Raw genomic sequence first — 21,145 nt, 5'->3', positions numbered from 1 at the left:
GTTGCCCAGGTGATCCTCTGTGCCTTCCTGGTCGCGCGGATGTTTCTGAAACTTAACCACAGGCTGCCGAGTGGCACAGAACCCACTAGCAGTCTCGCAATATTGGTCAAAAATCCAACACTGGGTGTATGTAAAGTGGACCGAGTCTGGAGGTGTCAAGATGCAGAGTGGGAAACGATTCAGTAAACTATGGTACAGGATAAGGTAATATTGTTCAACGGCCTGCGAGCTCTACATTCCTTCTAGTCTTCTTGTTACTTTCGATCTTTCGGAGCCTGGCCATCACCCCATAGGTACGTACCCTTACTGATTTCCTCCTTTGGCAGTGGTCGATGAAACAAGATAATGTAATTGGTCAATTCCTGGTTAGCCTGAGAGAACTAGATTCAATGCCGGCCCTGACTTTCACCGAACATTGACCTCGGGTTTCACAAGGTTTACCACCGCTCCTACAGGAAAATGGGGCCATAGACATACAGGAACAACTTGCGCAACAGCGGACATAGTTAGCACAGCTCCGATGTAGTGGCATGCATTGGGGCGCAAAAACCATAACCTCAAAGAGTTTTGCGCAATTTCAGAGTAGCACGATCTGCAGACGACTCGCCAGGAGTGCATACGTTGTTTGCAGCGTGTTCCATGGGCAGCAGAGGAAGCGGTCCTCTCAGGTCTCGAATATAAATATGAGGAGCTTGTTTGATCGAGGCGTTCTTACTCATGTCCTCTCCTACATTCGACTAACCATCTTTTCTCTCAGACTCCACCCCTCCACGTGGAAAGCAGAAGTTGTGTTTCATTGTCATTGTTTGCTCTTGCTGGGGGCGTTGGCTTTTAGACCATCTAATTCTTTGACATCAAAGACAACAACCATGGCTTGGTTGTCATCAGTTGTGAAAGTCATAGCTGTTGATGCTGGTCTGACAGACTACCTACTAGCTATCTGTTCACGCAAGACGTTGCCAGAATCCTAGAAGCCTGAGCTCTCAGAGACAGAACCCAAAGTTCCTCGACATTATTTTTTGTCCGAACCCGGAGGGGTGGGACATGCGATAGCACAGTCATTCCCATCACCCAATCGGCTTATCAGCCTGGAGGCGCTGCCAGCTAGTGCATATGGCTGGTGTTAGGTTGGACAGGCGTCCGGAGCGGAAATCTAGATTAGGCGTGGGGTGGGGAAAGGATGGTGGGCGAGGGGTACAGTGTAGTAATGCAGCAAGACCTTCCTTCACCTCCAGCTGCACTATGGAGTCATATGGTGAGAATCATGGCAGCACATCAAAATTTAAACAATTGCATCTAGAACAGATTTGCCAGCCTTTGAAAAATTGCTTGCCAAAGTACTGAGCAACTCGCAACTTGAGATTAATAGCCATATATATACACCCATATCTTTTAAGCGAAGCTACATTAAGAGTCCAACTTTTCAAAGCAGATGCTCCACAGTGCCAACAGTCAGGTTAGCACAATCCGAGATCTGTCAACACGTCCCACGGGCCGCATCGGGCATCAGGAGCTAGGCGAACTAGCGCAGCAGGCATGATGATGCCGCCAACCTGACTGAGGGCATCGAAACATCGTATCTATCTATCTTCTTCTTTTGGATATTACCGAGACATACAATGTACAGTATATTCTAATCAGCCTAGCACGTCCTTGCCCCTTGTGACTGGCGCAGACATCAGTTCGCTGACTGAACACCCAACACTGCCGAGTGCGATCATGATGTCTGTCATGGTTCGTTTCACACCGGTGTGTCGAGGTGCTCATGCGTGAAGCCATCCTCAAACTCAGGTTGCCATGATATTTCTACTGTGCTGTGATAAAATGCGCAGAGACACATTGGCAGTGCACTCGTTTGCGCATTTTAGCCAGAGTTGCAAGGAACTCAAAAAGATTCTACGGACGGAATTTGTTCACGTTCTATCAAGCATTGTTTCAGTCCACATCCAAAATGACGCAACACCACAGAATGTCGCATTGGTTACAACCCCAGCCAGAGTTGCCCCGGCGATGAATCCTGGTTCCGGTGGGTAGAGCGAGATAGGGGGCAGTGGCTTGTTCTACCCTGTGTCAAGAATGCGTGACTGCGGCTCGACTTTGCGCAAAAACTTTGTTTTCTAGCTCAGCAGTGCTCAGCCCCAATGTGTCTTGCACTTATCTCGATGTGGGAACCGATTAAGCCTTATTGGCAAGGTTGGACAGGCCTCCAAGGCTTCGTCCGAGATATCTGGGGGCCGCTTACCCTAGATGAATATAATGGGATGCGGGAGACAGGCGAGCACCGTTCGTCGGGGCCAATGGCCTTGGACCGCTGTGCGCAATCTCGAGGTGACAGCGCAACGTGAGGTGGTCGTGTTGTGGGCCACAGTTGATCACAGGGGCTGACTACTATGAATTGTACGTTAACAGGGCAAAACGGCGGTGTGGTCGCCGCTGCTGCCTGACTGGCTTGTAGCTTGCCTTGTCAGAGGAAAAAGAGTGACGAAGGAAAGAGAATGATGCGTTTGAACATGCTGTGTATATCAGGTAATGACACAAGCCACTGACACGGCAAGGGCGCAGATAGGACCATTCCTCGATTCCCTGGTACCCCGCAATTGCCCTTGTGGTACGGCTGCTCAAGACCCTGGTATGACCAACATGACGTCATGTGTTAAGACTGACTTCACATGGACTCAGTAAGGGCAGGGCCTCAATTGCTGCATAGGATGAAGACAATTAACATTGATTTTGGTTAGCTGTAATGGGAACCTTGATGATATATGTTAATACCTAGTTCATGGGTTATCGGCTCAACACCACTTCTGTTCGCATTTTTCCTCAAGAGACCATGGGTGGGGCTATGAGTGACGTCATGAACACCGCTGACTGACCGAGACCCTGCTCGATAAGATAACAATAGGAAATATAAGCAAGAGGGATGTTGATAGATCATCCGCAATCTTTACCTCCTCCCTATCTACCTAGCAGCCAGAGGCAACACTGGCTTCTCGATGAAGCTCATGTGGTGTATTCTGCTGTGCATCAAAGAGGTAAAGCATTGATGCATATCTACCTGCACAGGTCAATGAGGCTAGTTCTTGCAGGACCAAAACATAAAACAAGGATTACAAGGGAGGTCAGCTCCCTACGGACTTGACATCCATAAGCTCAAAGGCCAGTCTAGCAAAACTTTGGGATCAAAGCAGCAACTTAAGCTGCTGATGAAAGATTTAAAACATGGGATATCATGTTCCTGACATGCACCAAAAATGCAAGTGAACTAAGAGATGAGCTTGATCCCATCCCAAGTAAAGTCATGAAACCGCATTTTCATACATTTTTCATTTTTTTATTTTTTAAACTCACTAGAAAACATATTCGGCCGTTTTGAAGACCGTTGTAAAACAAGATCTAGTAGGATTGAACGCATCGAGAAGAACTAGCTCAAAAGAAAAACCTCTTCTTCTTTTTTCCTCCGTCATCCATTCCCTTCAGAATATCATCAAATGTGCTTCCACCGCCGCCAAGCGACGAGGTCTTTGCATGCTGGTGATAACTGCTTGGCGTTGGCATCGGGAAAGCGACCGGCCCGCTAAAATTTCTCTGATGTTGGTGTACCCACGGCTGAGCAGGAGCAGGAGGAAACACTTCGCCCATATACGCGCTACTGTTCCCTCCAAACAAGTTGAGATTTGTCCCCGATCGACTGGCACGCACCATCGGCGTTTTGGCTCCGTCTGGTGTCCCCCAGCTGTTGTTGCTATCATCTCCGGCTTGGCCGGCAGCAAGGTTTCCAACGACCCCGGTCATTATTCCAACACCCTCACCATTGTGGCTATCGCCAGCACCTTGACCGTGCTGACCCAACATCATCATCGGCGAAGGCGAGCGCGTGAGCGGGGCTGCCATCTGTGGCAGGGGTTGGACGCCAATCGGTTCCAGGCCGATGGCTATGCTGGCGCGGAAGGCCTGGCGGGCACGGTCGTGCGTTGATCCCGCGCGGGGCCGACCCATCGGCATTGGCAATCCTCCAAGAGAGGTATTTGCGAGAGGTGGGGAGAGAAGACCGTTTCCGTTTCCGTTGTCTAGTTCGGGGCCTGTACTGATGGGGCGGACTGTTGGTTTGTGTCGTTGCGGGTGCTGTGGTGGCGGAGAGGGCGAAGAAGACGAGATTTGTGTCTGGAACGGGTCTGCGTTATGGAAAATGGACTGGGAAGGAGGCTGAAGTGGGTTGAAAAAGGCCCCCTCTGTTGTGATGGCAGTGGAAGTGGCCCAGTCGGGCTGGGTCACCGTCACGGGCACTGAAACTGCACCGGCACTAGCTGCTCTAGCCTCGGCTTGAGCTTGCCATTCCTTAGCAGCAAGCCAGCAGTGCGAGCGTATGTAGATTCCCTCGACCGAGAACATGACAACGTCTGTCGACAACTCAACCAACGCTTGATCGGCAGTCTGGTACCACATCTTCCTCACCTGATCACGATCCTCAGTCCACGGCGGATTCCCCTGCGGCGCCTCGCACAAGAAGTACTCGACGCCGTCGCCATACCGCAGCCCCGGGGCGTCGACAACTAGCATAGGAAGCGACTGGATAACGACGTAGAGGAACAGCCAGGTGCCGATGCGTTGATCGATTAGGTCGTCTTCGATATGGGAGTGGGAAGCTGACCGGGCTTCGCGCAGCTCAAACTCTTTGAAGGCTGTCAAGAAAGGCATCTCTAGGGAGTCGGTGTCGATGTTGTGCGACTTGATCAGGAGCAGCTGCAGCTCGTGTGGCTGTAGGGACTTGCTATATTTGGCCTGTTTCTTGGTGGGTAGCTCGCGGTAATTCTCGTAGAGGGCCGTCATGCTGGGGAGCTTAGGGACGTCGAAGGGGATGCGTGGGAGCACAGGGGGAGAGGATTTGTCGAACTCGGAGAGGATAGCACGCAGGGCGGCCAGGTTGGCTTCTATGTCTCTCTCCCTGTCCCTTTCCCTCTCATTCTCTTTCTCCTCCTTCTCCATCTCCTTCTCCTTCTCTTTGTCACCGCTGCCCTTTTCGCCTTCGTCATTAGCCTTGGACCCACTCGACCGCCGTTGCGGAGTCAAGTTGGTGCGGTCAACCAGCAAATCATACAGAGCACAGAGATCCGAGTAGAGAATCTTGAGTGCCAGACGGTTGAGGCCACTCTGGGAAAAGGGATTACGCTTGCTCCGGGCCCGTGGCGGCCAGCTGCCGAACAGAGTCTTATAGTATCCCAGAACGAAGCTCCTCATTTTATGGAACGAGCTTCGCCATTCCTTGAAGCGGACATGCCTGAACTCCTCGTGTGACGTGGAGCTGGCCACACCTGCGAACAGCGATGGGAACTCGAACTCCTCAAGCTTCAATGCGGCATTCTGCTGCCTTCCGACAAGGTCCATGTGCGCTCGGTCAAGACGTTGGCGCGTGCTGGCTGAGATGCGCTCAAACAATGGCGACTTCAGTTCCAGCAGCGACTCGTACTTGCCAACGGCATGGGCGAAGGCCTCGTTGTACAAGTTGAACGATTTCATTTGCTCAGCCAAGATCAGCGCCTGTAGCGTTTTCTCACGGCTATTGCGTACATCAGCGATACCAGTTTCAACGATGAAGACGTCGAAGACCTCGTCGACAAAGTCGCCGAACGAAGACCCATCATAGTTGCAGAAGTTGAACCTCCTGAGAAGTCCAGCTACTTGCAGCACAGTTGTGAACAGATCAGGGTGCTTTGGTGTCGCCACGAGCGGCTTGCGCAGCAAGAAGGCGAACAGATTGCGCGCGTCTATCAACCTTTCGACATCTGTGTTGCCCAAGGAGAGATACAGATGGCCCTTTGGGGAAGTTGTGTCGGGATCGTCTTGGGTGTAGAGAGACCCTCGGGTCGCCATCATCTCGGTGACCAACAACTCGGTTAGGGTGGCGGAGGAGGCAAGAATGTGGTCGGGCACTTTAAAGCATGGCCCCTTGCCACTTTCCTTGGGGTGCACATAGACATATACGTTGCCCATTTCGTCCCACAGCTCGGGCACCTGGGCATAGTTAGGACGCCGAAGACAAAGAGAAACGAATCCAGAAACAGAGAAGCTTGTCCTCGCGTACCTTTTCTCCCTTGAGTAGCGGCGCAGGGCTGTACTCAATGACGGACTTCTGTTGCTGCTGACCATCCGACTGTTCTCTCGACTCGGGAGTCAAGAGCCAAGCACCTGTCGTTGTCCTAGGCTGATTTACCGAGTTACTCCTTGACCGCCCACCAGGAAGCCAGCTCATCCGGCTCTTGCGCTTCTCGGTCGTCCCCGACGCAGAAGAATCCGTCTGAGGACTTAAACACGAGCTCTCTTGCTGAGGCGGGTACAGTCGGCTGGTATCAATTGGGTTTGATACCGCGCGGTTGACTTCTTGGTCGGCTGAGATTCCGTGCATCCAAGACCCAGCTCCATCTAACGGTTGGGCTGATGCGCAACGCAAGCGATCATAGCTGGAGCTCGCGGCGGATAGAGGGAGCAGAGTAGACTGTGGCCGGCTGGCCATAGAAGGCGGATGAGAGGGCGAGGGGCTTCTGTTATCAGCTAGCTTCTCCCAGGGAGTCAAGTGATTGGCCTGCGTCATGGAGGGTGCTGAAGGCGGGGAAGTAAAGAATGGAACTTTTTTGTTTGTCACCCAAGAAGTGTTATCTTGCTGCGATCTGTTGCTAGTGTTAGAGCCAACAGAGGGCAGCTGTTGCTTGCTGGATATCCTCAGGTGGCTGAACTCAGGGTAGACCGGCAGTGCGTTAGAGTCCACGCTGTTTCTAGCAGTCGCGGGCACTGTTGTTGGAGCTGTCGGGACTGTGTTTGAGGTCGTCATAGTTGCCATGGTTTCGGTTGGTGAGATGTATGGTGATGTTGTCGTTGATGGTGTCATCCATGTCGGGCTCAACGAACTCGCCACTGGCTTCGTCGAGATATGAGCGTCGGGCACCGATGCTGGCGGTGAGAAATCTGCACGACGTGTGAGCTTGGGCAACAGCAAGCATAAGAGGCCAAGTCTGTGCTTTGGTCTGCGCGTCTTCTCCCAATCCCCCATCCTCTTCACCATATCGCTATGCTTTGGACTCCCTTGTTCACAATTGTGCCTATTCCTCCATAACATGGCCTTTGTTCTTCGAAATTTGGCAAAACAAGGAGCTGCTTGGCGGGGTGAATTGGGAGGATGGGAGGAAAACGACTTCTCCGCACCCAACCAGAGTCTGGATGATCTATGAAGGATCAGGCTGAGTGTTGTCGGGTTGGCCGCTTCTTGTTCACCGTCTCTGCCAGGCTTGCCAGCTTCCTCGAAGCTGTTTTCTCCCCCTCTGGGCCCTCCTGGGTGTTGCTGGTCAAGGAGGTCCTTTAAGTCCTTTTGCCCTTCTCGTTCTTCATTCGCCTGCTTTCCCTCTTTCCCCTCTTTCTTCAGGGATGACAGCAGCCATGCGCAACAGAGCAAGCGCCCTTGAGGGCAAGAATCGACTTACTTGAACTCGACATCTCGTCAGGCCGTGATATGTGCTTGGGTAATGTCTCGGATTTGGTCGCCCTAGGCGACGCACAGGGTCGAACGGGTCCACGGAATATATTGTACTTGTTCTGCCGTGATCGGCGCCCGTTCCTCCGCAAGAGCGGTTTTTTTGTACAATGTGAACACAGGATCAGCAGCGGCCGTGCAAAAGTTTTCGAACTTTCGTTTGTCTATTGCTCTCTTTCGGGAACGTATTGGCTGCCCTGACTTATTCGTTCACCGAGCTGATGGGACAATCAGTGTTTACGCTTCGATCTTGGGAACCAAAAACATGCCTTTTGTTACTTATACTAAGGCTCTAGGTTGTCAAGAGGGGCCGGCTGGTTGGGTCTTCTATAAACTTGGGACATGGGCACCGGGCAGAGCAGGCAACAAGCAGAAGCGGATAGAAGATATAGATATCTAGCGATAGGTGTATTCAAAGGAAAGACAAGAATAGCTGCTATGCATCACTGCCATGGGTATCCATGCCCACGTCATACCCACCCATGGCACCACGGCGAGCGCGGGTCCAGAAAAAAAACTGCTCCTCAGGATGCTGATAGACGAGAAAGAAATGGACAAATCAGATGCTAAGCGGGTTGTCCCGACGCCCTGGTCTGTTGCGTGCATCTGCGCCCATCTCCCATACGCTCCGGTATACTTATACGTAAGGATGAATCCTCCCACATTTTCACTTAGGTCTTGGTGGCGTCCACAAATCCAGTAACTTCTTCAAGCAGCCTTGCTGGCCTTGTTGGACTTTAAAGAGCGCTTTCTCCCTCGCTAAACCTCTGTTGCTGTCACTACATGTCGTGCGTCCCAACCATCGGGCTCAGCCGCATGCCGCCAAATGACCACACGTTGCTGCGTACTTACTTACCTCTAGTTGTACATACCTGTCTTCTCATTCTGCATGTGTAATGCGCCACTGCGTCGAGTTCTGCTGTCCTGCCTGCCTCGGCGTGGCTGGTAACTGTATGTCAAACCCACTTACAGATCATCAATATGTACATGTGCACCATACACAGATTATTATTCGCCTGCGCCAGTCTCTATCTTCATTTTTGGCTCATCTACGCTGGGATCTTCATCTTCAGCTCCTTTGGATAACATGATATGATCCATTTTTACTCGGAACTCTCAGGACAAGCAGCAAAGAGGGAAGCCCTGTTCATAACGTCATCTTTCGACCCGGAACACCCAAGACTCTACAAGGATAGGCCTTGCCTCTTTAGTGGGGCATTGTCGGGACCCCAGGGTTGCGCAGCCGATCGCTTACCGTTGATTCACTGGGATCAACAAAAAGCGTCTCAACCTTAGAGATTACTTGATCTAGTCATTGACATCCTCTTCCTGCGCATCTGCGGCGAGGAATTCTCCTGAGGGAGGGAACACTTGGCATGTCAATAACCCAGATCTTCAGGCACAGGATTCCGCAGGTTTTCCAGAAATATTCCACACCGTCTCCTCGCTGAACCTGGCTGCTGCAAGCGCACAAGAACAGCACCTTCTGAGCACTCATACAGGTAAACCTCATGTCATCAATATTGTAGACTAACCCCCTTGTAAATTCACACTCATTGGATGTACGACGCAAGTGGTAGACGAGGTGGACTCGCTCACAAGCTTTACCTGTTCTGTTTATGGTCCAGAGCTAGAAACATGCATCCCAGCAGCACAGCCACCCATCGGATCGAATCTAAAATTTGTGTGGCGGCGTTCACAATGGGATCCCACTTTGGTCATGATTTCAGAAAGCCCTCCGGCAGTTGCTCATGCGCATGCCCAGTTACACAACCTAATGCGTGAACTAGGATTGTTATTTGGTATAGTTACAGAAGACAGGCATACTTAGGTAGCTAAGTCATAAGTGTTCATGGCTCAAGTGATGTTTTTGACATCTTGGAGACCTCCCTTGCTCAGCTTCGACTTCCCATCCCTTATGTATTCCTCCTCGTTTTCTTCAAAGATCAAATCACTTGGACCTTGAACCAGAGCCTTTCCCTCTTGCCCTGTAGGCCTAGGTTATCTTCTCTCAAAGCTGATTAGTTTGAAGGAAACAATGTGAAACATCAAGACACTGCTCCATCTGCGGCCCATCATCGCAGCCATAACCTTCCCCAGACCGCTTTCATAGCCCAGCCTTCTAACACCCCACGTTACATTGAGCATCGTTGATCGTCATTGATATTGCACTTCCCATATGCACCTATTCTTTCTGCACTAAGACCGGACTTGCCTAGCTGAGCAGCCCCTGGTCTTGGGTGTACCAGCTGTGACTCAGTTATCCTCTTTTTGAAGCCACATACCGACATTATGCGCTGCCTAGATGCTATTTGGTGCTGGAGATCACCACGATGCGCGCTGAGCACTATTCCTTAAACATCCTGCTCTACATGAGAATGAGGTTCCCTTGATGGTTCAGAACATAGAGGTTCATTGTTACTGGTCAGGAGCTGATTCCAGCATCATCAAACTGCAAGCTGGTTGAATGGAAGCATGAGGATGAGTAAGCATCAGGCAAGGTCATTTCAGCCAGAAACCTACTGCCAACCAGTGAGCTCTGTTGGAGACAGAAACTTCAATAGGTAAGGATCATTGTCAATGTTACGTGCTCAGTTTGGCACGCTCCAATGAATACTCAAATCCAGTGAAAGGGGAATAAACGGGTTTCAGATATTCACGCCCAGGCTCTGCCTGAAAATTTCACTATGCATCAAGGTTGGCGGCTAGATAGAATCCAAACACAAGTGGACCCATCCTTCAATAAGGATTTCCCCTTCACGAAGGACTCAACAATCCAAATCGTATAGATATAGATCCCTTCCCACTTTCTCTCCTTATCTCCCTGTCTGCTGCTCATCACACAGAAAGTTTAAAATAAAAAAGACTCCCATCAAACCCGTGAGCTAATAGAGATAGCCCATCGAAAATTTGATAAGGGGTTACCTCATCCATTTCTCTTTCTCATTTAGCGTTTGACAGGGTGCTGTAAGTTGTTGGGTATCCATGAGGCCGCATCCCATATGAGTTGAGTAAAGAGCCAGAGAGGGGTCAAGAATCAACAAATATTGGAGAAATATAGTGGAAGAAACGACCACAACAATTCATCGTCCAAGAGCTCCATCAAAATCATCCAGATCCAACAAGCCAAAAAAAACCACAAATACTTGCCAGCCAGACAGCAACAAACCCGCCAACCCCGTCACGCCTTTTCAAGTCTTAACCAGGCGCCAAATAAGTCCATGTGAACACGCCAGTGTAACGACCATCCAGATATACCATTTAATAGGTCAATCAAAAAGACTTCATAAGCGAGAGAGAAAGGATGAAAAAAGACCCCAAGGCATAACACCATCTATAGGACGAGGGGGATTCCAAATGAGTCCCGAAAACCACCATAGCCGCAAATGAGAGTAAAAGGGAAAATTACCACATTGGAGCTGCACCTTGACAGGGTAACATCAACCTTCATCTTGAAGACTGATACGGCTTATACCCGGGATACATTGTTCCGGCGTTCGACCCCTGCCCTTGACTCGCATAGGTCGAATCGCCATACAACGAATCCGCGTAAGCTCCATTCCCAGTGGGCCTGCTATGCCCGGAAGTCGAAAAATCAAAATCGCCCGTGTATGACCGCTGTGGCGGAGGAGCTCGCAGTGGCTGTGTGGGATCCGGGGTGTACTGCCTTTGACCATACGGCGACGCGCGATGGCTGCTGTTAGTGCTGTCGAAACTGCCGCTTTGGCCGCCGTACTCTCTCGCATAGGGAGCAGGAGATCTAGGGCCTGGAGAACGAGGGGACATGGGGACTGGCGACATGCGCGGATCCTGCGATCGTGAGCCACCAGGTGACAGAGGGGCAGGCACATTGCGCGGTACGGGAGATCGTCGTGCTTCCTGAGAATACGTAGGTGCCGGATAATCTTGAGGGGCAGGAGATTGGTGCCGAGATCCGTAACCGTTGCCGTAGGGTCCTTGGGGTGCGGGTGACCGGCGTGCATCCGCGCTGCTATAGGGATTGTTATATGGCCCATGCTGTGAGGGCGCCGGAGATTGTGGGTTGGCGCCATAGACGCTGGTGCTACTCAAGTCAATAGTAGGCTGCGAGTATCCTGTGCTGTAGCCTTGGGTCGGTTGGGTGTCATAGGCATTGTAAATGTCATAGTTGTCGTAGGGTTGTTGCTGTTGCTGTGGAGAGCCATAGTTGTCGTAACCACTCGACCCTTGATTGTAGCCACTAATGCTATATCCATTACTACATGCGCCGTTGTTGTAACTGCTATTGTTGTAAGACTGTGGTGAGTGTCGTGATGTCCCTGGCATGCTATATCCTTGGTCATCCTCGGGATATGGCATGGAGGGCTGATTGTAGTCGGGCGCACCCTGGGAGACATATGAGCCGTAGCCCCCTGGTCCGGTTCCGTATTGATCATTGGAGGTGGGAGCGTTCGCACCAGGAGGACCATACGGGACCGGATGAGTCGGAGAACGTGGGGACACGGGAGTGACAGCTCTTGAGGGGACCGCTCCAGTTGGAGGAGCAGCGGTTTGCCCATTGTCTTCTGGCTTCTTGAGGTTATTCATTTCAACCCCTTCTTCTTCTTCCTCTAGGAAAACTTTCTTGCTCTCGGCCTTCTCCCAGGTCGGCATTTGCGGCAAGGCGTCCGGATCTTTGGGCTTGCTCACGTCAAACTCGGCATACTGAGGAACGTCAGCAGCTTTCCCCGAGCCGCCAAACCCTGCGAACATAGGCGGTTGAGGCTTGTAACCTCCATGGTTTGGTGGTATGTAGGGTTCATCAAGATACTTGCGCCGATTGCCTCTTGGAGGGTCGCAGCAGCCACAGCAGTCGCCGCAGCACTTGAGGCACTTGAAGCACGAGCAGCAGCACGAGAGGCCGCAGCAGGCACACCGAATAATGCACCAAGTCACTCCAAAGATGATCAGGCCGGCGGCGATAATGAGGCCAATGACGGGCCACCTAAAATACCAGTGTTAGCATCACGGGACAGGCGCTGTTGCAGAGCAAAAGGATAGATTCGGCGTACTTGCAATAAGCGACCTGCATGCAGTTGTCCCAACTCGAGAAGGCTGTCTTCACATCGTTGATTTGGTCCCCAAGATTTCTCCGCTGCACGACCGGTCGTATACTCCTCGTCAGCAAATCCAAAAAGCCCGCCCTCAAACTCCTCCGCATGGCCACGTCGACCGGCGCCATCTTGGTCGAGAACGGCCGATTACCAATCGCGCAAGACCAGGAAATGGGATCACAGCATGCATCAAACAGGCAAATGTCGAAATCGGGGCAAGTGAGCGACTGCTACAAAGGGTCCATTGCGCGTGGGCGAAATCTGTCGATCGTGATCGTCTGGATGCAGGTATGGATGCCGTCAGAGCCGCTTCCCTCGCTTCTCTGTCCGCAAGACAGACCCGGTAGAAACTTGCAGAGCCAGGATGCACGAAAGTCTTTGTTAGGCGAAACCGCGTAAGCTGTAGATCGAGGCTGGCGCACGAGAGAAGGTGACGTGTGCCTTTCGCAAGATGTAGCGGCTGTTGGATAAGAATACCGTCAGGCAATGCTATATGCTTTGCGGGAAAGGAGCGACAGGAAACGAAGGTCGACTCGAAACACGTTTGTTTTCTGTGTTCTGAAAGGAATGTGTCAGGGAAAAAAAAAAGAGCGAAACACAAGGCATATGTTTGCCGCTGGACGTCTCGGGCGAAGAGGTGCGTGAGCGAAGGAAAGGATGAAACTGGTCGGCTTGGTTGGCAACCGACGCAGAGAGGAAAAGGGAGGGCGCAAAGTCACGTCCGCAGTCGCAAAGGGGAAAGGTGCGGCCAAGACCTTAACGACGCCTGCATGTAGTATGATTGGCCAAATTTCTGCTTTGATGGACCCTGTGCTGCCTGGAAGCTCATTATACTACAAGGTAAGCTCCTCTCCCGGTCCAGGCTAGCGCCTGGAAGCATTCCACCTTTGAGAACCTCTTCATGCAAGAGCCCACATGTTTTCTCAGTCTTACACAACAACGACCCCATCTGCTTCGATAAGTGCTTAGTCACTGAGTTCGAGAATGGTTCAGATGCATCGCCAGATATGAAGTGCCGGCCTCTGTTGGCACCGCAGCTTCGGCAATTGAAACACGCACCGGTGTTTTCGATGTTTATCCGGAGATGAAACTGGCTGTAGTGCAGCGACATTGCATTGTGCGATGAGCAGGGTTCCTTGTTCCGATCGATAAATTCAAAGTAGGTTTTTTTTTTTTTTTTCATTTGCCTGACCTACCTTGTCTGCCAAACCTACCTACTTGTACCGATGCTTATCCCTGGTTTCTGCACAGAGTTGGCGTCAAACTATATGAGGGAGAACACCACGGACGAGCTGAAGCCGACCACAGCCTTACTGCCAAAGCCTTAAAAAATGAAAATCCAACATGCTTGTAAACCACTTTGCTCCTTTCAGGTTCAGCCTTCGGAGGACCGAGGTCGGAATCGAGTACAAGTCTCCAGTGAAACAGGTTTGATCATGGGTAACAACCTAGCGCTGCTTCAATTCCAAGGAAATGCCGCTATTCAACTGCAAAACTACCTGCCTTACCTACTTATGTACTTGCCGTAACCTCTCTCGTCCCAATGCAAGGCCATGGAGCCCTAGAAGTGTTTGGAACAACAGCAGAAAATCTCGGGACTAGGGCTGTGCCATGAGTCTCTGATGGCGAACCTAAACTCAGAGTCATCTCGTCAATGTGTATCAAGCCAGCGATTTATACCGGCATCTTAATCTGAGAGTTGCGAGATCTCCTTCCTCCACTCGTCTAGTTGATACACATTGCTTGTAGGTGTTCTCGTCTAGCAACCACTCGACCATCCTGACCTTGTCAGTACTAAAGGCAATCAATCATCGGATGAAGCACTTGAAAATCATTATCGCAGATATCGCTAATTTTCCATTACGATAAAATCTACAAACGCCCAAAAAAGCCACCCAAAGTCAAGGAGGAGCAACGCGAGCCTTCCCAATCCCAGCCAATGAGTGAGGGGATTTCCAGATGTCCTTCGTCCTTTATGGTAGAGATGGCAACTTCCCTGAACGCCAACCTGAGTGAAGTCTGCCCTTTTTCCACGTTCATCAACCAAGCCCATCATGCTATCAGTCGACCATGTTCCCCTTCAGTACAGACACCCCCCCACTGTGTGTCACCCATACCAACCACCTGCATTTACGGCTTGTTGTTATTGCTGTTCGCGTGACTCGGCGGCGGCCCAGGAGGAGGAGGATAGTCAACATTATTCGGGTTGTTCGAGTCACGGTGGTAGGCGGTGGGTGGCTGCTGAAGTTGGATGCCTTCTTGGTTGCCAGCATAGTAGCCCGTGGTGTCGCTGGGACCAGCACCGTTGGGGGGAGCCGCATAGTAACCAGCCGGTTGGTAGTACTTGTAGCCTTCCGAGTTCGGGTCTTGCGGAGTGTACTGCGGAGGAGGGGGATAGTACGGCGGCGGTGGGCCGGCCATCCACCCAGTTCCCCAAAGAGGCTGGAGTCCTTGTCTCCTGCGGCGACGGGAAGCACGGCTGTTGTAGTCCACCGTGGTTAGTTTTGATACTTATGGGAAGGTACAGGCAGGTGCGCGATGAGGGTAAGGGGATGATGAACATACAAGAGAAGGAAGAAAACAATCAAAATGCAAAGAAGAGCCAGGCCGGCAAACACCCATCGACCCCACCAATACCAGTCTGAGTATTGGTAACAGTTCCCATCAACACCAAGATATCTGCCGGGTCCGCAACTGAAGACGCTGTTGTTAGCTCATGAGATGCGGGAGAAAGGGGATTACAGCATTGAGACATACCCATTTTCGCGCTTTGCGAGCCGTGTCTCCTGCATTGATGGCGGCGCCATCCCGTTCTTGTTCGTGCTGTGTATGGTATCGCAAATAAGGGTTCAGCGTCCCTATATGGTTTCTGGATGCAAGCAGTTATGTTGCAAAAATGTTGTTGCTGCCGTTGCGCCAGCGAGAGGATTGTTGGTTGATGTTGGAAGTTGAAAGCAGGTCGCAGCAGGAAGGGGTGCAGCGACGGCAAGGCTTAAAGGATAGCTTGGAAGCCAAGGACATACGACCGAGATGCCACAAAGCCAAGAGGTAAGGCCACACCAACGGTTACAAAACGGGAAGACTGTGTGGGTTTCAAAAACCAGACACTGTGAGCCCAAGTTCACGGAGAACCAGCAAAATACCTGCTAGCCTTGCCTGCTAATCGGACATGGACACTGTGGGTTTTGCTGCTCTCCGTACGTTAGAAGGGCAATCATGTGTATTGCTTCTGTCTGTACCGTTGACCGAACTGTGGCTGAGGGAAGCTTGCGTCAGTTTATCCTGAATCAATGGGACCACAGGGAGGCAGCCCGCCAAGCATACGGACGTGCTCGCAAGAGCAGCACAAGCTCAGGGGACAAGATGGGGCCAGTGGTTGGCGTAAGCAGACAACCGGCATCCGGTTGTCTGCTGTCTGAAAGCCAAATGCGCAAGAGCAGATTCATACGGACATGATACTCTACTCATTTCTGCCTGTCGAAGAAGTTTGAGGACTGTGAGAGTCCTGGCCACTGCTCGCATATTGGAGTCAAGGAAAGATGTAGGATACACTGGGAAACAACTGTGTACCTACGTGGTATCTTCCGCGTCGTTGCTACCTATTGTCGTCCCATGACAATGAAGCACAGGGTCCGGGCATTTGTCCTTCCGTCCTTGAGCTGTGTCGAACTGGTGATCAAACAAAGTCTTGAGCTTGGGCAGGTAATCACGGACGGGCTAAGCTTGTCACCAAACTTTTGACCGCAACGTTTCGCCAATATTACGTTGCGGCGGAGAGCGTAGCGTAAAACCGCTCTCCCATAAGATTCCGCATTATGTTGTTTGTTACGCAAGCTAGGTACAGTCAGACACGCAGATAACAATGGCTTCTGTCGCTCAGGCTCGTATCGTTATAGCCGAAAATCGTCATTCCCATACCTTCCACTTTCCTTTGTCGGTGAGAATATGACCTTTATAAGCATAATTCATAGCGAAAACATGAAAACACCCTAATTATACGGTCAGAGGTCAATCAGCCAGCTCTGCAAGAACAGGATCAAAAACATGGAGATCTGGATGATTTCCACCTCGAAAAGAGCATACTAAATAGCTTGGTAACAAGTAAGCTAGGCATCTACATAAACGATATCCATCACTCTATACGGGTGACCAAGCAGACGACATATATCTTAATCTCCAGGGAGGTGTCACTTTCTTATACATACAACAATGGCTCCCACGGTCCACATCGTTATGACGGGGCTATCGTTAAAGATCTGATCGTCATCCGCAGGTCTGACTGTAGGTTGTTGACATAAGCGCTCGAGTCATACGAACCAAACGGGCAGAGCATGCCAAGTATGTATGCTCTATATCCCGTAGATCAGTGATGTCAAGCCCCAAGCACAGGACAATGAGAATCTCGTATTGTTCGATCTAGTGGCAGCGTTTCTCATTATCATCGCATTGGCTCCTTCTGCTCGAGCTCCACATTTGCGCCGCCGACGTTGAGAAGGACGGGTGTTGTCCCAAGCAGGTCAAGTGGACAGGCGGCGGGTGGTAATAAGTCTGAACGCCCATGGTATACAAATACAGCCCCGCTGAACGCTGGTCAGGTCTCGTCCGAAAAATTGGGTGGGGCCTGGATTATCGGGATGAGGTTTTGAGCCACACACAATCCGCGGATGCGCCACAATTTAACGCCACGTGACTATCGCTAGCCCCATCCAGATTTCCCCTCCACACACAAATTTTGGACGAGGAGAAAAATCCAGCCCGAACTCCCGGTAACAATCAGGAAGGTATCTTGCCCCTATCGACAAAATGGCGAGCGTCCAGGCAGTTCAGGTCTTCGGCAAGAAGAAGAATGCCACAGGTATGTAATTTTTATTTTGAACGAGCAGAAAGTTGGTCGTGTCGCTAACAATGTCGCAGCCGTTGCGCGCTGTGTGCAAGGCAAGGGCCTGATCAAGGTTAACGGCAAGCCGCTCAAGCTGTTTGCCCCTGAGATTCTCCGGGCAAAGCTCTACGAGCCCATCCTCATCCTCGGCACCGACAAGTTCGCCGATGTCGACATTCGCATCCGGGTCGCTGGTGGTGGTCACACCTCCCAGGTTTATGCGGTCCGCCAGGCGGTACGTACATTTCGCGCGGAATCTCTCAAGAAATCAAAGTTCCAAACAAAGAACGTGTGCTAACGTGTTTTGATTGAACAGATCGCCAAGTCCATTGTCAGTACCCCAAATCCATGACTTTCCGATCCGTTGCGCCGAAGAGAAAGAGGAATCGCTAACCGTGGGGACACCGCTGTTACAGGTCGCCTACTACGCCAAATACGTCGATGAGCACTCAAAGAATCTCCTTAAACAGGAACTGATCCAGTTCGACCGCAGCCTCCTCGTTGCCGACCCCCGGCGCTGCGAGCCCAAGAAGTTTGGTGGTCGCGGTGCTCGTGCGCGGTTCCAGAAGTCCTATCGTTGATCGGTTTTTTGGTCATTTTGGGGGGAATCGGGGTCTTGCGTGGATACGGACGGCGTTCGGCATTGCATTGATCAGCTACGAATCGGTTTTGACCTTCGGCGATGGCCTGCTGAGGCGCTTATTCTTTGCGCCTTGGCCGAGATAGGAATCAAGACTCGATTCTGCTTGGCCTCTGCTTACGATGCTCCCTTGAAGGGCACATGGCATGCGGGACTACGTGATTGGGCGGGACCGATGGTTCTTCAGGGGAGGGAGGATAGAAAAAAAGTTGTAGCAGCCATCATCTAGCAGCTCAACGACCGCCTGGTTTGCCAATACCCGGGGTGGAATGCTATTCCTGTTGTTCCAGCGTCGGGGACCCGGTCAAACAGCCGGCTTGATGTAAAAGGGTGTCGTGGTGATATCCGGGATGCTATGTGAGAGATGCTGATGGTCTGCAGCCCCTGAGCCGACCTGAGAGCGGATCCAATGGGATCATAACGGGCTGTTCCCTACTTATCTTCCCGCTTCTCGACTCCAACTTGTGTTTGCCTGACGGCGCAAGTCATAAAGTCGATAAGACCTAAAACCCTAAATGATTCTAAAAAAAATGTGATGCTGCTTTCAAAGTAGGGGTTGGTACTTGGAGAAGGATGGCTCTGCTTAACTACGTATTCTGGGACATCATGACTGGAGAGGACAAGTCGCCGGAAGTACTGTGTTGAGAGGTACGGTTTCCATATTATTCCCAACTCGGTTGCCACATGCTCCAGACCATGTCTGACTCCCGAGGTTGTCAGCTACGTGGTCGTGCCATGTTAAGATTGTCCAGGTCAAGAAGCATGGTTCAAGCAAAACCCTGTAGGCAAATTGCATTTCTATGGTCTATTCTCTTCTGACAGCTTGCAGTGAGCATCAAACCCGCAGCCTTACCAAAGCCAAGCTCTAAATGAGAGGGGGGTTAAGTGAGATATGTAGCAGACAACTTCGCATTAAGGATAAGATGCATCAAGCGTCCCACGCGTATACTTGCTCACCTATACGTAGGTAGGTCTCGGGTTGGTAGGCTATTTTATATAGGCCTTGATGGGTACACTTTTGTTTTATCCCATTTCTCGCTTGTACCGGTCTATATGGGATGGGTTACTTCCATGAAGAAATCGGCTATTAATGGTCATAAAGAGCCCGTTCGGGCTGCTAACTTGAAGAAAGAGGGGACACTAGGTAAGTAATCTTCCTGCGGGGGCGCAAGCAGCGGTTGTCGCGGCAGTCAAGAGGATGCAGGTTGCATCACTAGGTAATTACCTAGGTGGGAATCTGTAGAACATGATGGGTCTCGGCCAATCCGTTGGCGCTTTGGACTTCGAATAGGTGTCTACTTTTTTGACACAAGGCCACGAGGGGATAAAGGAGCAAGAGTCGAAAAAGGGGACACCCTTGACATAACCCAAGCAAGGTAGACGAACTGACCTCAAACCAAGCAGCGAGAAACCAGCCAATAATACATTCACACGTCAATGGTCCCTCCCCTCCTCCAAATGGCCCGTGTGTAAGTCACATCACTGATGCCGCATAGCCACTTATAGGGGTTATCTATCCGCTTGGGTATATATTAGTTGTCTTCGACTGTACTTTGCACTTTGACAAGACCTCCCCCCCTTTTCTTCCGTTCGTCGTTTTTCACTCCGTTTTTCAAGACATAAAGGCGTTAGTTCAACGTGATGCAGCTTAGGAGCGCTATCGCCTAGTGTCCAACGAGCGTCCCTCGTCCCTCTCTTCCGCCGGATTGTACATACCCAAGGCTTGCAAAATCTGAGGACACGACGGCACCGTTCTGGCTGGCGCGTGTGAGACATTCGCGGGCCAACACAGTCGATTCTCAAACCGAATTGAGCATATATCATCAGTCATATCATTGCATCAAGAGGATAAGTTGAGTCTCAAATCATTCAAGATACAAAGGAGCGCTACACCTACTTCCACCCGACCCAAGCAAAGTCAAGCAAGGCCTTTTGCACCCATTCCAATCACATCAGTCTTTCCAAGCTCCACTCTCAATCTTTGATCAGTCGATTCATAAACCTATTCTTGCGAGTAGCAAGTGCGTCTCGTAATGCCCCAGCCTTGCGGCACCTTTCTGAGCCCGTTTGTTCCAGCAACCGGAGATGTCTCTGTCACTTTCTGTGTGGTTGCTCTCTCTGGTTGATGCAATATTATGAAAAGACACCGGTATAGATAAAAAAACCGATTGCATCTCAGGCCCGCAATGCGCCACTATCTTAACAACCGAGGAAAATAAAAAAGGGGAGAGTTGTTCAGAAAATGATGTCATTGCCAGCAGAAGATGGCAGTCGTTCCTAAGAATCACATCAGTGGCAAGCTGCCAAAACGTATCGACCTAGAGCCAGTCGAAACGGTTCATGAAGCGAAAGTCGACAAAACGTACAACCAACGAGAGCCGGCAACCTGCGCCGAGACTCATGACGAAGTTAATGCCGAAAGAGGCGAAGTCGGCTCACCTATTGGCATACTTCATCAGCCATTGAATGACAGCCTCCAGATTTGTCTCTTCCTTAGCTGAGATGCCGTAACACGAGACATCCCGGTGAGAGATCTTTTTAAGGTCCATGGCATCAATCAACTCATCGACAGTCAACTTGTTGGGCAAATCCGACTTGTTACCAAGCACCAGCAAGGGGATGCCCTCCAAGGTTTGATGACTCATGAGTTGGTGAAGCTCCTCACGAGCTGTAGGGAGCTTCTCCATGTCAGCAATATCGACGATGAAGACAATAGCGTTCACATTCCGGCAATATCGCTCCCACATCGGCCGAAAGCGGGGCTGACCGCCCAGATCCCAGCACCTGAGCGTCACATGGCCACGCTGTAGTCGCTTCATGTTGAAGCCAACGGTGGGAATGGAGCTAAAAATGGCCAAGTCAGTCAGCGATCGACAGTAGCTCCGTCGTCCCTTGGGTTTTGGATACTCACTCGATAGCGAACTCTCCGCCCTGAGCATTAATGTTTTCCATTAGCCCTGCAAACCCTCCAAGACTGTCATCTGCATTATACTCACCGAGAGCACACGAAGAAGTGAAGTCTTTCCAGCATTTTG

General features: G+C 51.0%; 4 protein-coding genes and 1 pseudogene across 5 annotated transcripts; 1 reads left to right on the top strand and 4 right to left on the bottom strand.

Moving 5' to 3' along the window:
* Window positions 1-3,426: 3,426 nt before the first annotated feature.
* Window positions 3,427-6,832, bottom strand: CTHT_0054570 (uncharacterized protein; the record flags this gene model as incomplete). Its single annotated transcript, XM_006695728.1, has 2 exons — window positions 3,427-6,009; window positions 6,080-6,832. The coding sequence occupies 2 exons, from the start codon at window positions 6,830-6,832 to the stop codon at window positions 3,427-3,429; spliced, it is 3,336 nt and encodes a 1,111-aa protein (XP_006695791.1).
* Window positions 6,833-10,966: 4,134 nt separating this feature from the next.
* Window positions 10,967-12,719, bottom strand: CTHT_0054560 (uncharacterized protein; the record flags this gene model as incomplete). The annotated part of the gene is made up of 2 exons (XM_006695727.1): window positions 10,967-12,482; window positions 12,550-12,719. The coding sequence occupies 2 exons, from the start codon at window positions 12,717-12,719 to the stop codon at window positions 10,967-10,969; spliced, it is 1,686 nt and encodes a 561-aa protein (XP_006695790.1).
* Window positions 12,720-14,721: 2,002 nt separating this feature from the next.
* CTHT_0054550 (uncharacterized protein) lies at window positions 14,722-15,383 on the bottom strand (the record flags this gene model as incomplete). The annotated part of the gene is made up of 3 exons (XM_006695726.1): window positions 14,722-15,070; window positions 15,157-15,285; window positions 15,349-15,383. 3 exons carry the CDS (start codon window positions 15,381-15,383, stop codon window positions 14,722-14,724), a joined length of 513 nt encoding a protein of 170 aa, XP_006695789.1.
* A 2,011-nt stretch (window positions 15,384-17,394) lies between these two features.
* On the top strand, window positions 17,395-18,051 carry CTHT_0054540 (40S ribosomal protein uS9; the record flags this gene model as incomplete). Its single annotated transcript, XM_006695725.1, has 4 exons — window positions 17,395-17,446; window positions 17,506-17,705; window positions 17,787-17,801; window positions 17,887-18,051. 4 exons carry the CDS (start codon window positions 17,395-17,397, stop codon window positions 18,049-18,051), a joined length of 432 nt encoding a protein of 143 aa, XP_006695788.1.
* Window positions 18,052-20,358: 2,307 nt separating this feature from the next.
* On the bottom strand, window positions 20,359-21,141 carry CTHT_0054530 (annotated as a pseudogene; the record flags this gene model as incomplete). Its single annotated transcript has 4 exons — window positions 20,359-20,387; window positions 20,477-20,496; window positions 20,550-20,954; window positions 21,107-21,141. Coding segments are annotated over 4 exons (489 nt in total).
* Between the last annotated feature and the right edge of the window lie 4 nt (window positions 21,142-21,145).

This window comes from Thermochaetoides thermophila (assembly GCF_000221225.1).
Source record: "Thermochaetoides thermophila DSM 1495 unplaced genomic scaffold scf7180000011820, whole genome shotgun sequence".
Classification (NCBI taxonomy): domain Eukaryota; kingdom Fungi; phylum Ascomycota; class Sordariomycetes; order Sordariales; family Chaetomiaceae; genus Thermochaetoides; species Thermochaetoides thermophila.
This window is presented reverse-complemented; position numbering and strand designations above follow the sequence as displayed.